The sequence below is a fragment of the Oreochromis niloticus genome, linkage group LG16, assembly GCF_001858045.2.
Source record: "Oreochromis niloticus isolate F11D_XX linkage group LG16, O_niloticus_UMD_NMBU, whole genome shotgun sequence".
NCBI classification, from domain to species: domain Eukaryota; kingdom Metazoa; phylum Chordata; class Actinopteri; order Cichliformes; family Cichlidae; genus Oreochromis; species Oreochromis niloticus.
This window is the reverse complement of record NC_031987.2, coordinates 25,996,910-26,011,647: the sequence shown is the minus strand read 5'-3', so window position 1 is coordinate 26,011,647 and position 14,738 is coordinate 25,996,910. Positions and strand designations below refer to the sequence as shown.

Below are 14,738 nucleotides of genomic sequence, written 5' to 3'. Positions count from 1 at the left end.
AAGTAAACAAGTAAAATTCTCATTTAATGAAATCAGATAAGAAATTCAACATAAATTAAAATGCATAATTGTTAGTGTGTACATATATGTATAAATGTTCATAAGCTTTACAAATAGGAAGTATATTCATTCTTTTTTTTGATTAACCAAGGAGCAAAAATAAAGTACAAGTCATCTTTCCATAAACAACCGTATTTACTTCACTAGATTGTGTTTTATTTTGTTTTTTTTAAATTTTCTTTATTTTAACTAAAGGTTGTTCTTGGAGGTCGAAGCTTTTCTGTATATTAAAAAAAGATTGTGTAAACATTAGTAATAATCTGTGAGGAGTGCTTGGTTTTTTTTTCCTTTTACAGAAAGTGTTTATTGAGGTATTAAGGTTTGAACTTTTGGGCAAACTCCTCCAGCGCTGCCAGAAGCTTCTCCTCCTCTTGCGGTGTTGACCGGGAGGAGGCGAGGGGCAAGTGTGTCGCCACCCCTTTACGATCTGGAAGACATTTTATGCGAATACATGAGACATAACGCAAAACTGTGTTCCATTTAAGCGATCGATTATAAAAATGAGTTTAAATGTATGAGTTTTGCAGCATCACAGAAACATGAACACGGTACCATCTTTGATCAACACTATAAAGCTACAATTACGCTCATGAATCACTTTATTGAAGATTAAACTTTTCCAACAAACTAAATAACCTGTGATTACAAATTTCATTTCATTTTCAGTTGATTTCGCTTGCAATTTATGCAAAAAGTGAAATTGCTCCTGGTCCAGGTGTTCAAATCTATCGGTGGTTTTTCTGCATGTTACAATCTTGGCAACAGACAGTCTCTACCAGCTGACAGAGCGCAGACAGTTCTACTGCCTGCAGTAACGTCAACTATCGTGGAGGAGCTAGAGAGGAAACAACAGAATTTCAGTGCTGGAACTTTTTGCAGCAATCATCTTGATCATCACGGGGAATGTGAGGTGTTTGGACAATAGTATGGATGAGTCTGGTGAGCTGATTAGGCGCCAGTCTCGTTACAGCGAGATTATGAAAGACTCATAATTCCCAGACTACTGTGTGACTGTAGCTAGAATTTTTTGGGTGGACAGGGACCCAAATAAGTCCATTAATCTGAGTGTTAAGAAGAAATATGGAGGGATTTCCCTATGTGTGATTGAAAGCGTAATATAATTCTAGACAACGTTTCTGCGGCCTCAATATTAAAGTCCTAGCTGTGGGAACAGTCATTGCTGCTGCTGGTTGAATCCAGTTGAAATTGATACAGATGTCATTCAAATGAAGCATTAGTAAAGTATTAGCAAGTGCTTAATACACAATGCTACCCTTCAAGTTCCTTAGTTTCTCTCTCTGATTACAGAGAAAACCATGTTTAGATATTTGCAAGTTTTTTCCTGACCTTGAAAGAAGAGCCCGCTCGGTTGCTTGGCGGCTGCTGCGGACACTGCGAGCCACACCGCGGTGTCAGCTCCCATGGCCTCCGTCCTCAGCTTGGACTTCATCCTAGCGTGGAATGAAGGCATGGAGGTCTGGACCGCTACAGAGAGAAAATTGAAACCTTAAGTCACAGACACAACATTCTCTTGTCAAACGTGTTATTCAATGAAAAACTTTGTCTTCCAGTTAAATTCTTAAGTTTTAAAGTATCCTTTCTTTTCTTCACCTGGTGTGTCTGCCCAGCCAGGGTGCATGCTGGAGAAGTGGATCTCTTTGTGCTGAGCAGCCCATCTTTCTGTCAGGATCACCTGCTGCCTCTGTCAGACAAAGAAAAAAAAATGCATATCAATATAAATACCACAACAATTTCTCTGTAGATCTCTACATCTTTCAGTCAGTCACTCTACTTTATTCTGAGCGTAGGCCATGGTGCCGTCAAATGTCCCCTTCTCAAATTGGAGGTCGTCCACGTCCAATTTCTGTGTGAGCATGCCACCCGAGGAGACAGTAATCTGGAGGGGAAACAGAAGAAATCTTTCATTTTCAGTCGTGCATATGTGCATCCTGGTTATTTATTTTTGTGCTGTTGTAATTCAACCCACCACTCTTGGGTCTTCGACCTTCTTCAGTGCAGGTATCAGTGCAGTGGTGAGGATGTATGTACCTGAAAAACAAAGTTACGCACAGAAGAGTATTTATTTATAGCCAAAATTAGTCTTTCACATACTTTTTTTCGTTGCAAATTTGCAGAAATGACATTAAATAACAACATAATTTGTCAAATAAGGCCAACAGCAGTGATCATTACAGTCACCTCCCCTAAATTTAAATACAAAATGCTTATTTTAATCTTAATATTTTACATTTTGCCTGTTTTGTAAGTTTTTTTTAGACCATCTGAATTACAATCAGTACTGAGAAGTGATTTTTGCAGGAAAGAAAATGTTGAAAACTATAATTTTACACAAAGTTACGATTCCTTTTTGTTGTTGGAACATGCATCAGAAATACGTTTTTTTGTCTTACCCAATGTATTTGTGGCAAAGTTCTTCTCCAAACCCTCCTCAGTTAATTCTCTCTGGTTGACCATACAGCCTGCATTGTTGATCTGAGAACCACCATAAACAGATTGAGATTAACGTTAACATTAAAATATTTTTACTGCAGATGAGCCACAACGTATCTGCAGCTACTCACCAGCACATGCAGTGTGTTGTTCTGTGAGAAGCTCTGCGCGAACTCCCACACTTGCCTCACGCTCGACATGTCAACAATGTGGACGTGAACATTCTGGGAGTAGACAGGAAAATAAAGGTGTGGGTTAGTTTTAAGTCTAATCTAATTGGGTGGAAAAGCAGGTATGAATATTCTCATCTAGTTTGTTTTGTTTGATTGGTTTATTTTCATTCACGTTTCTTGACAGATAAGTTTAAAAATCTGATGGGGAAAAAAAACAAGCATGTGAGCATATTTTTATTAAAGAAAAAGCGAAGCTTCACTTTATTTCGGGGACCTCAATTTGCACAAGGTAAACGTAACTACAAGAGAGCTCCTGTATAAAGAAGAAGAAGAAATAACTCAGATTTTAACAGAGATTTTAACAGATGCACGGTTAAAATCTCACCTCATTTTTACTGCTTTCAACGATTTCATCTTTGGCTGCTTCTGCTCGCCCCTTGTTTCGACACACCATGTGAACCGTTCCCCCTGCAGACACAAATGAAAACATTATCAGCAAACAATGGACACACAAATACCAGCAGGAAGGAGGAAAACTGCCTTCTGTCAGCTGTGAGACTCTCACCTCTCTTAGCGATTTCCTGCGCTGCGGCTTTCCCTATCCCGCTGTTGGCACCTGTCACCATGAAGGACCTTCCATTCAAGTTTACATCCAGGTCAGCTGGAACAAAATGCTTTGCTGCTGCTTCATAGCCACTCCTGGTATGAGCAAAGAGGAGTTCAGTGAGCACATTACACTGTCACCCATATTTCTACATGCAGTGATGTAACAGTGTCATCACTATTGGGTGTGGTTACTAGGATACAATAAGCATACCATAAGCAAATCACTAGATATAACGGAGTAATAATTTGGGTCATTTATCAAGTAAAACAATCTTCTTCCATATGACCACTCCCCTGCTTTATACATGTCTTTATCCACTGTGTTAATTTGAGTTACATATGTAAGAAGCACTTTTACTGTTTCAAACATCTTTTACAGAGGTTGTAGTCTTGATTATACGGTAAGCTTGCAGCATTGTGTAATCGTTTACCTGTAGCATGCTGTAGGACACAAACGCGCAGTAACCGAGTGCTATCACTAACAAAGCAAACGTGGTTAAACTTTGGGCGGCGTGTCGGAAGGTTGTGTAGCCTATATGTACCACAAACAATTAACACTACAAGTCATTTGACTACATAATAGAGTCCCATCAGAAAAGGAAACTGTCCACTTACTTTGTATACTCCTGGAGTCCTTTGACAAACCACACAGTATTCCTGTAAAAGGACATTTTAATACGCGCAGCTTCTCTACACAATTCGCTCTTTAGTCGCCCTAACAGTGGACACAGTCCAGTATTTGCGTTTCATAAGGATGACTGCAGCTTGTTATGTAGTAAGCAGAGGTCTGTAGTGAGAAATGGGCGGAGAATCACGTGTATAAGCACCGGAAGTATATTTCATAACGTATGTATACTGCCCCTGGCGGATATGTTCGCTTACTGCAGTTTCGTAAACAGCTGCGAAATAAACCATTCATTTATTTAAACAAACTAATTTAAGCTCAGTTTGAACTGATGTCAAAGAACCTAAAGGAGAAATGGCTCTTCGGTGCATCTCTGGCAGTCACAATCGTGGCACAGTGAGTTGTGGCTATATGAGTGTTTGTTTCAGCTCGCTCGGCAGAGTTGTCAGGATGGCCGAGTGGTCTAAGGCGCCAGACTCAAGGTTAAACCTTCCTGTGAAACGGGACTTCTGGTCTCCGAATGGAGGCGTGGGTTCGAATCCCACTTCTGACAATACCTTTTTTTTTCTTTCTGTGGGCTATGCTGCTTTCTTTCGTCGTTCTTCGTCTGCTACGTCTGCTGTTACGTTTACATAACATGTTATCTTACAGGATACATTATCGTCCCTTCTCCGCAAACGAAAAAACCCGACAGTCTTAAAACACTGACATGTTTTAAGACTACTATGCATTTTTAATACTACTAATAAACCGTGTTTACGGTCAAAAATAAAATACGGAAACAGAATCGTAGTTTATAATCCGCACATTTCTCCTTCAGGGTAATTAATTCATAATCACATGTTAGTTTAACTACATGTAAAGTGCTGCCAGAGACAATAAATAAAAAATAAATAAATAAATTGTCGAGTCTGTGCTTAAAAAACGGTTATGTTTACTTACTTAGATCTCCGTCTCGGTCTTGAACTGATCATTTATAATATATGCTTAAAACTTGACGTTTACCGTCCTCAGGCTTCAGATATCCACACTGTAAAATGTAATTCTAGCTGTTTGTTGTTTCAACATATTATTCTATATCAGTTTGACGATAGATGACTGAAGTTGTTGTTATAACATAGAATTACAAGTTAAAAACGTCCCAATTACACCAAAAAAAGCTAACTTGAAAACTCATGTCCAGCTAAATCAGAAACTTATGTGAACTTGACAATGCGGGTAAGTTGAGCACAGCAGGATTCAAAACTGCCTCACGTGACTGCTACCGAGGTGCATCATGGGGAATTGGCGGTTAACGACATGCTCACTTTACTTGGACGTTTTCTAATCGTCTTCTTTGGAATATGCTTTCAAGGTGAGTAACATTGGTTATAACTATAAGGAAAGAGAGCTACAAAAGTTGGAACATGTTTTGAATCTATGGCATGATGTGTGTTTTTCTCTTTTACCGAAATGTTTGCTTTAGCTAATGTAGCTTTAGCCGACAAGGTCCAGCTTGTGTGTCATGACCAAACTTGACCTAATAAACTGACACATGGCCTTTTTTATGGGTTTAATGTGGCGCTGAGCAAATCACAAGTATTGTGCCGCTAGCTTTAAGGTTGTGCACTCACCCTGTTGCGATATTAGCAAGCTAACTCAGCTAATTAATAAAGCTTATTTCATATTGTCTCTGTACTTGTAAATTTCTTTCAAGTTCACAGGCTGTTGTATTTTGGTGGAAGTTCATTTTGGCAATATTTCCAATAACTGGCTGGGTTCAAAAAGAACTTTTTGGCAGGACTCGGATGCTTGTTGTCATCTGTTTACCCCTATGTAATCACTTAAGGTGTTATTAACTGCTGCATGCTAAGCTGCAAGAGTGCACTGAGGACTGAGACAAAATATGGTCTACAAACCAGCATTATATTAGTTTTTATCAGATAGTCCTTCAGTGTGCTTATTTTTTGCTTTAATTATATTGTGCAGTTATTTGTTACCCTGAAATGCTTTATGCTTAACAACAGCTCACTATTTTGACTTATTTTTGAACTCTTGTGATCAGTATGACTAGATTGTGTGAGTTTCCATACTAAAAGAGCTGTAGTGATAAAATAATTGGCATCAGAGACACTGATTTTTGGCATGGTATACTGCAGAAGTTTGTTTTTTTTTGCATAATTTACCTTTTAATTAAACTGCATTCTCTGTATTGTAACAAAACTAACATTGTTTATATGTCAGAAAATTAGCAAACATGAATAAATGGCGAAAACAATATAATTATAACATATATTTTTATTTTACTTATTTTAGGTCTGTGAAGCCAAACTTGATGCTGGGGATTTATTTTTGTCAGTGGAGTCAAATGGTAAGTTACAATTTGTGCATTTTGTCATACTGGAAACACCTCAGATTATATTGTAATTTAATAGCTCTGTAGAACAAATGATATAAAGATTGTAGTGTCAGGGTACTTCTTAAGAAGTAATATGGCACTATTGATGATCACATGCAGGTGGCATAAACTAAATATTCAGATGTGTTACCAACAAATGATTCATTAACAAAAGCAATGGAGCAGACTGTTTAGGTTCTTGTGGTTGTAATAACATCCATAACTGCAAGTTTGTCATTAATTTATTTTCACAGGTCTAGATGATCACATTTGACTTTGTCATTTAAATGAGGTGGACTTGCAAACTTTGCGCTCTTTTGGGTAAATTGCTGTCCACTACATATACACAGAATCTGCACAGTATTTCAGATCTAAAAAGGGAGTATGTAATGGACTTGCTGGCTTTAATGTAAAAAGCCTGTTGTGTAACTTTAATGAGGCAGTTGGACTAAAACAGTATTGCTCATCAAGGTAAACATCTGAGGAATAAGGAAACTGTTACTTGTCCTTTTACTCAGTGTTCTTTTAATCGCACGTTTACTAAAGTTTTACATCACATAAGTCATTTTCACAATCATTCTACTTTAAAAGATTTCAAGACAGAGCTTATTGTTCTCTGAACTTCCTTGTTTGCTGAACGGCAGGTAAAGTGCATCTTTTTGTTTGTTTGCTTTTGTGTGTTTGTGTTTTCTCTAATGGGCCTCAGATGACTGTTTGCTTAAATTTGGGTCTCAAAGAATCTTTTTTTAATTCTGCCTGTACTCTCCACCCCTCTTCTTCTATTGCTCAGGTTGAAGCAGAATTTGCCCGTCTTACATCTGTTGACCTGAAAGGGTTCCTTTTTGCTGTGCTTGACCATTATGGAGAGGTTCGTGGAGCTGTACAAAATCAAGAGCGGCATAGAAAGGCTAACTAGGCTCATAAGATGCTTCGGAGATGATGTAAGTGTTCAACTGCGAAATCTAATCCTTTGTTTAAGTTTTAGGTTATCCAGTTCAACTGATGAACTCATTGAAAGAAAGCTGATAAGTAAAGTCTGTCATCATATTTCACAACTGGACATTTAGTGTGGTAACTTTTACAGAATCTATGTATATTGGTGGTAGGTTGGATATCATATTCTACTTGAATGTCCTGATAAGCCTGATTCAAAATCTCCAATGATAATCATATATTGATGGAATTATGCATGAAAAAGCTGTGAATTTGGAGCTGTCTACATGCTTCATAAACACTGTTTAAAAAGTGTTTTTGTTTTCTTTTTGACTTCTTTGACCAGAGCCCTACACAAAGGAAGAGGACAGAGGACCTCATTTTCTAAAGGAAGATCCCTCACACACTTTCAAGACTGTGAAGGTTAGCATTGTTTCTTTTAGTAAATTTAATAATGACAGCACCACAGTGGATTTTAAATTAAAAAGTACATGTGTACTTTTTCCTCACCAAATGTATTATTACAAGATCTTTGACACTGGATTTGGTCTGGGTTTCAGAGAAACTAACTGGCAAGCTAGCATTGATATTATTAGTGTCTTGTGTTTATTCATGTCTTCACCAGGGTCTTTGACATTTCGCTGCTGTACTGTTCACTTCAGCTTTACGTTTGATTTCTCACATTGTATATTGTAATGGCAGAGATATTAGGATATTTAAGGGGCTGCAGTGGCTGCTACAGCTGTGGGGGGCAATACTTTGGTGAAATGTCCTGGACCCTGGAAAAGAGACTGTGTAGACTGGGTAAGCAATTAAAGGTTACTGGCCGAGAGTCATTGGGCAGCTGGGTAAAGGTGGATGTTGATATTCAGTGCCAATTATGCAACCTGTTCAGCCATGTCTATATGCTCTTTTTTCATGCTGTTAATATAGGGGGAAAAATAAACTTTAATCAATAAACTGATTAAAGAAGCATTGTCTATGGAGCCATAATCTGATCCTGTAGTGTAGCTGCAGTTTGCACATTTCATGTATTCTCAGCCAGATTTGGTTTAGAGCACAGCCAATATTTAGCATAAGTAGATTTAAATTCACACACTGGTGATGGCAAGCTACATTGTAGCCACAGCCACCCTGGGGCGCACTGACAGAGGCGAGGCTGCCGGACACTGGCACCACCGGGCCCTCTGACCACCACCAGTAGGCAACAGGTGAAGTGTCTTGCCCAAGGACACAACGACTGAAACTGTCGGAGCCAGGGCTCGAACCGGCAACCTTCCGATTATAAGACGAACTGTCAACTCTTGAGTTTCAGTCATCCACCCATGTGTGTGAATGACTGAATGTGTAAAGCACTTTGGAGTCCTTAGGGGACTAGTAAAGCGCTATACAAATACAGGCCATTTACCATTTAAATTGAAAATTTTGTTTGAATTCTGCAATTGAAGACATGCTCAGTTATTTATGAACATGGTCTTTGTTTAAAGCAAGAAATGGATTTGTAACATGGGGGTGCATATCTCATTCTGAAAAAACTTTAACAACTAATAAGTGTTACCCAAAGCCAATCACCATCATCCAAAGCATCAGTATGGCTCTTCTTTGGAAAGACATGAATTGTTAAGCACACGGGATATTGTGTAATTGTAATTGTGTAATTTTTTTTTTTTTTTGTCTTTGAACCCTTTTATAGCCGACAGGTATTGAAGACACGTTTTCTAAGAGGATGAAAGTTGGCATTGTGATGGTGAAAGAAGAAGACATCATCGATGTGTTGGTTGTCCTTGAGGCGGCAGTAATCCTGTCTAATCTGAGGGATGTCTCAAGTGCCATTTCCATGCTGATGGGCCTTCTTTTTGCCCTCAACATACACTATCCAAAGGAACTTAAGGACATCTTTGAAGTCATTCAGAACATCCTAATGAACATTGGTGGAAGGCAGTGCATCTCACTAGTGCATGGTCTAAGAAACAGACTCTTGCAGAAAGCCATGCAGAACTGTAATTGTATGATCCTTAGTGTTAAGGACAGTTTTTATTTTACTGTTTGTTTTTTTATTCTTGCAAGTTCTCATTCTCACTTTTGTATGTCACTAAATGACTACACTTTACATTCCAGATTAGACAATTACTCATTTGTTCATGGTTTAAGAAACTTATGTGAACAACAATATAATGGTGGACTCTGCAGATGCTTATCTCATGCAAGTCAGTAGTTTTTCCTTTGTTTTGCAATTGAGCAGACTCAAACTGATGTTTCTGAAATATTCATATTATCAAATGTTTCAGAAGCATGCACTCATTTTCAGAGATATTGGTTCTGTGGAATTTGTTGCAATTGTAAATGAAGACAAATACAAGAGTTTGATGTCTTAGTTGTTATAAACTGATCTTTACTGTCACTTATCAAAGGTTTTGTACTATTTTAATATTTCAAGTTTTATGCTAACAGGTGTGACTGAGCACAATGAAGTTTAAAAATTTTGTAAATGTAAAGAATAACTTTTCTAAAATAGCAAGTGTCCCGTTGATACATTACATTAATGCAGACTTTATGTTGTTACTTCACAAGAATCACTACTGCTCCTAGAGTATTGGTCAGAATTTCATCTTCACCCAAACTGGGCTCAAGACCAAGTTCAAATTTATTGTTTCACAGGGAGCAGCCTTTGAGTTTTGATGGATTGTGAGCCTGATGAGCTACGTCACTGATTTTTCTGTTTCTCAGATGACTAAGATGGCACAATAAATGGTGAATGTTGGGTGCTCATGAGTAATTGTCTTGTCATGTTCTTAAAACAAACTTTCTGTATGAAATGATCAGATAGACTTTAATGGAATCTGTGGGGTTTTATTTTTTTTCTGTAAACAACAGAAAATTAATTTAAAGGAATGTAGATATTTAAACCTGAGATCTAAGATAAACCTAACAGGTAGTTTTGCTGAAATGGATGTTAGAAAGCCAAAAAAAAACAAAACAAAACTTAAGATGTTTAATACACATTTTTCTTTACATCCAGTCAATCAACTCTGATAATTAAAATGAAACTGATTTACAAGTTCACTCAGCTACCTTAAGGAGCTCAGTTAATTAATAAACTTAAATCAACTTAGCTAACAGATTATGTTAGTTAAGCTAAAATAGATTCCTAAGTTAAAAGAACTACTAAAGTATTTGAATTAACTAAAAAACCCAAGTCAACTGAACTAGGACAAGAGTTTAAACAATAGATTATTTTAATTTAGCTGAAAGGGTTTTCCCAAGTAAAGATGACAATTAAAGGAGTTGAACTGACTAATAAATCTCAGTCAACTAAACTAAGATGAAAGTTTAGACAACATGTGATTTTTCATTAAGATAACAATTGGTTGTGTTATAAGAACAAACTCTATTTCTTGACTTAACTTAAAATTTTAAGGCAGCCCTTTACCTCATATTTTTAAGTTGAAACAACAAGTTATATTTTACAGTGCAGGAGTAGGGACTACATATTACCAGTTCATTTAAAGCTTTCCAAACTGCAAATTTGAATCCTTTGCTAACCTATGTAAGGTTGGCTTTTCAAAGGTCGGCAAACCTTCCTGTATCACTTCTTGGTAGGATTAATATTATAAAAAATAATATTCTACCCATATTCCTTTCTTCAAATTTCTTCTTCAGTGTATCCCACTGTTTTTCCCACTGATTTCATCATTTATATGGGCAAACAAGACCCCCAGGATTAGTATGACCTCACTACAACAGGGTAGGCTCAGTGGTGGTCTAGCTCTACCCAACTTGATGTTTTATTATTGGGCAGCCAACATTCAAAAGTATACTTATTCGCTGAATGATCCTCAGCCTACTTGGTGTTGCCTCGAGGCTCAATCTCTACCTCACTTTCAGCACTATTATTTTCATCTCTTCCTGTTTCCCTGTTACAATTTACAGATAACCCTGTTGTAATTTCCTCTCTAAAAATATGGTAACAATTCCGGCGTCACTTCAGTTCAGTCTCTGCTTCTGCTCTGGGCTTTGAACTTTTCTTGTCCATCTTCCATTGGTTTTAATGTTGCACGCCAGTATGAACACCCATCCCTCAACCCGAGGATCACCACAACATAACCTAATGGACCTACACCTTAGTTCACAGATTCACTTTGTCTAGGGTTTATTTCTGAGATTTCACACAACCCAGGATTCAAATCATGAATACACAATGGACTTGGATTTACATCATTATGAATGAAATGTGCTCTATTTGGAAGCAGCCCCCCCCCCTTCCCCTTTCGACGGGTTGTGTGTGAGACTTTAAATCATCAAACTGTAAATTATAAATTTTAAATTGTTATTGATCCCTTTACCCCTGGTCCTAAAGTGTATATTTATTTTCTTACTCTTCTTATATATATTGTTTGTTTACTTGAACTGCTGTAACTGGAGCCTGGTCGTCTCTCTATATACTGTACTGTATGAAGCGGAGATGACAATAAAGTTTACTTTGACTTCAGCAGCGAGCAGGCGCACCGAGGGCTCTCGCGCTCACTTTTCGTGTATAGAATTTCGAAAAAACATCGGTGCAAATTATAGGTCTGTATTATAATGTCTGGTGTTTTCGTGTTTGTTGGTTTGTTTTTATTTTGTTTTACTTTGCGAGTTGGTAATTAGATGCTGCTCCAGCCGGTCAGAGAATCCCCCGCCGCCCCGCCCTCTCCTCCCTGTGCCGCAAGTAGCAGGCGCACCTCGCAAACGGAGGGCGCCCTTACTCCCAGCAAATGGGCGATAGAAAACCGATCGGTGCTCATGCCATTCCCAATATGCGCTGGCTGACGTTGGGGCAGCATGAATACGAGCATTTTTTTTTTTTTTTTTTTTTTTTACCGATGCCCGTGATGCCGCCCCCCATCACGATGCCGCCCCGGGCAACCGCCCGTGTCGCCCGTATCTAAAACCGCTACTGGGTATTGGTTATATGCAGTTCAGTAGTTCTCAAAAATCCAAATTGTAATGACCTGAACTGTATTGAGGTATGTCTTTGTATCATTGGTACTTGTTTTATTAGGCCTGATATATCAAACTACGTGTAAAAATTCTATAAATAAACAGGAACCCCCCCACACACCCAAAAAAACTTCAGTTACTTTATAATTCTTGGAACCCATTTTATACGACATTTTTCTCGTTCAAATCTTTATTTGTCAATTGAGATTTTCTTTATTTTTTCTACTATTTATTTAAGGATGAATAAATGATTTTCCTTCTTTCAGACTTCTTGCCAAATGTTTTGTCAAAGTCGTCTACAATGGTGTAGCAGCAGCTCCCCCTGGTGTACAAAAGGAAGTGCTCTCGTGATATCCTGTGACAGAAAAAAAAGGAGAAAAACAAAAACGAACATTGTCAAGTACTCGTTATTGTTTTGAAAGCTTTGTTGTAACGAAGCAACAGCGCCCCCTGGTGCATGAAAGCAAAAGCTTACAGCACCTGGTATTCCCAGGCGGTCTCCCATCCAAGTACTGACCAGGCCCGACCCTGCTTAGCTTCCGAGATCAGACGAGATCGGGCGTGTTCAGGGTGGTATGGCCGTAAGCGATCATGAAGTTAACATGAAGCGTATTTATATGCAACAAAAAAGGCTGGAAGCTAAAACAAATGTAATGCAACGTGTTCAGGGTGGTATGGCCGTAAGCGAGTGTGGAGCTAACATGAAGCATATTTATAGCTATTTAGTCCAATTCTCAACACAGGTCGGCTAGTCGAGTAGTGTTTTTTGTGTCTTTTCTCTTCCTGGCGGTGCCTTTATGTTTTTCTTATTAACGGAAAAACGAAATAAAAACAGAAAATAAAAGTGAACCGTAACCCAAACAAACTTAAGGTCTTTAATAAACTCTACGTTAAACTCTTTAAAAAATGCCGTTTGTTTTTTCAAAGTGACAGAAAGTCTCAGCTGCAAACTTTGGTTAGCAGCAGTGAAACAGCTTTCTGACGGCCGAGGATCGCAGTTGTCAGGATGGCCGAGCGGTCTAAGGCGCCAGACTCAAGGTGACAAACCTTCCTCAACACGGGACTTCTGGTCTCCGAATGGAGGCGTGGGTTCGAATCCCACTTCTGACAATACTTTTTTTTTGTTACTTTAAAAAATTATTAATAAAAACTATTATTCAGTTTAGCTTTACTTGAGTACCTTGATAACGACCACTTTACAAATCCTGCTTTGTATACGAATCAAAACCTTTTTAAAGCTGAAAAATAGGATAGGACAAATAGGATAGGACGATATGACAAAAAAATGTGTAAATGTGAAATGAAAAATTCTTTCAACAAGGAGTTCCTCAAATAGGCACACATTAACATTTTTGCAATTCAGTGCTGTTGTAGCAGAAATGCTGATTATTTTACTTATCTGTCTCCTCCTTTCTCCACACCACTTTACCCTTACCTCACTTCTCATTCCTTAGGCCTACCCCCTCAATGAAATCACCTGCCCACTCTTCTAATCACTCTTTTTTCACCTCCACATGGCAGATAGTTGAGTTTTTCATCCACTCTTCTGTCATCATCCATGACAGGGGGTGGGGAACTCCAGGCCTCAAGGGCCAGTGTCCTGCAGGTTTTAGATCTCACCCTGGGCCAACACACCTGAGTCAAATGATTAGTTCATCACCAGGCCTCTAGTGAACTTCAAGACATGCCGAGGAGGTTTTTTGGCCATTTAAATCAGCTGTGTTGGATCAAGACACATCTAAAACCTGCAGGACACTGGCCCTTGATGTAATTTGTAATTTGATTGCTGTATATCTTTCAGCAATGATACCAGATTATTACTTCTAAACATGATAACTTACACTGAGGCAGGTTCTAGCTATGGGCAGCCCAACACATCCACCCAAAAAAGAAAAACTCTCCCAGCACTCATGATCTTAATGTGATCAGAGGTACAATAAAATGTTGAACTTAGTGCAGGTAAAACCCACACAAACAGCCATTTTTGATAAATATATAAAATTTCACCTTTCAGTCTTTTCCCCCATAGCTGTGTCCCCCGATGAGGAGCAGCAGCGCCCCCTGGTGCATGAAAGCAAAAGCTTACAGCACCTGGTATTCCCAGGCGGTCTCCCATCCAAGTACTGACCAGGCCCGACCCTGCTTAGCTTCCGAGATCAGACGAGATCGGGCGTGTTCAGGGTGGTATGGCCGTAAACGACTGCAATGTTAACTTGAAGCATATTTATATGCAACAAAATAAAAACACGACGCAGTGATATTTTCCTCTTTGAAATAAATCAGGCCTTAATAACTTAGGATTCGTACTGAAGATAAAACAAACCTGCTGTTTGTTTTTTCTATTTATATGTTTTTCAGTTTGCGAAACCTGGAAAGTCTGACTCCTACATCTCACTGTTGTACCGGTATATATTTATCATTTATTGCATACTTTCTGCGCATGTGTTTGATAAACATGAACAAACTTCTAATTATTTAATTATCTTTTACATTTTAAAAGCTCAGAATATTTACGGTTACGGCCATACAACCC

At 38.4% G+C, this 14,738-nt stretch overlaps 1 protein-coding gene and 4 non-coding genes across 6 annotated transcripts; 2 read left to right on the top strand and 3 right to left on the bottom strand.

Annotated features, from left to right (window-relative positions):
- Window positions 1-5: 5 nt before the first annotated feature.
- Window positions 6-4,107, bottom strand: dhrs12 (dehydrogenase/reductase (SDR family) member 12). 2 transcript variants are annotated; one of them, XM_003454906.5, is made up of 10 exons: window positions 3,906-4,106; window positions 3,250-3,383; window positions 3,070-3,152; window positions 2,643-2,735; window positions 2,472-2,553; window positions 2,048-2,109; window positions 1,853-1,957; window positions 1,672-1,762; window positions 1,408-1,545; window positions 6-487 (listed from the first exon to the last, which is right to left on the bottom strand). In XM_003454906.5, the coding sequence occupies exons 1-10, from the start codon at window positions 3,959-3,961 to the stop codon at window positions 375-377; spliced, it is 957 nt and encodes a 318-aa protein (XP_003454954.1). In that variant the 5' UTR covers window positions 3,962-4,106; the 3' UTR covers window positions 6-374. The 2 variants fall into 2 exon arrangements, with proteins under 2 accessions (XP_003454954.1, XP_025759281.1); XM_025903496.1 differs by lacking the exon at window positions 6-487 and adding an exon at window positions 676-895 and having other exon boundaries at window positions 3,906-4,107.
- Window positions 4,108-4,359: 252 nt separating this feature from the next.
- On the top strand, window positions 4,360-4,468 carry trnal-caa (transfer RNA leucine (anticodon CAA)). The gene is made up of 2 exons: window positions 4,360-4,397; window positions 4,423-4,468. It is a non-coding gene; the product is annotated as a tRNA-Leu (tRNA).
- Window positions 4,469-12,673: 8,205 nt separating this feature from the next.
- On the bottom strand, window positions 12,674-12,792 carry LOC112844256 (5S ribosomal RNA). Its single transcript, XR_003217001.1, has one exon. It is a non-coding gene; the product is annotated as a 5S ribosomal RNA (ribosomal RNA).
- A 413-nt stretch (window positions 12,793-13,205) lies between these two features.
- On the top strand, window positions 13,206-13,315 carry trnal-caa (transfer RNA leucine (anticodon CAA)). Its single transcript has 2 exons — window positions 13,206-13,243; window positions 13,270-13,315. It is a non-coding gene; the product is annotated as a tRNA-Leu (tRNA).
- A 969-nt stretch (window positions 13,316-14,284) lies between these two features.
- LOC112844242 (5S ribosomal RNA) lies at window positions 14,285-14,403 on the bottom strand. The gene has a single exon (XR_003216991.1). It is a non-coding gene; the product is annotated as a 5S ribosomal RNA (ribosomal RNA).
- Window positions 14,404-14,738: the final 335 nt, after the last annotated feature.

Bases quoted from the DNA above. Each gene is read 5' to 3' on its own strand.
- dhrs12 (XM_003454906.5), bottom strand. From the start codon at position 3,961: ATGTCCTTTTACAGGAATACTGTGTGGTTTGTCAAAGGACTCCAGGAG. The intron at 3,153-3,249 runs GTGAGAGTCTCA...TTGTGTCTGCAG, and splicing joins GCAGGAAATCGCTAAGAGAG to GGGGAACGGTTCACATGGTG. The intron at 1,958-2,047 runs GTGGGTTGAATT...TTTCCCCTCCAG, and splicing joins AGGTCGAAGACCCAAGAGTG to ATTACTGTCTCCTCGGGTGG.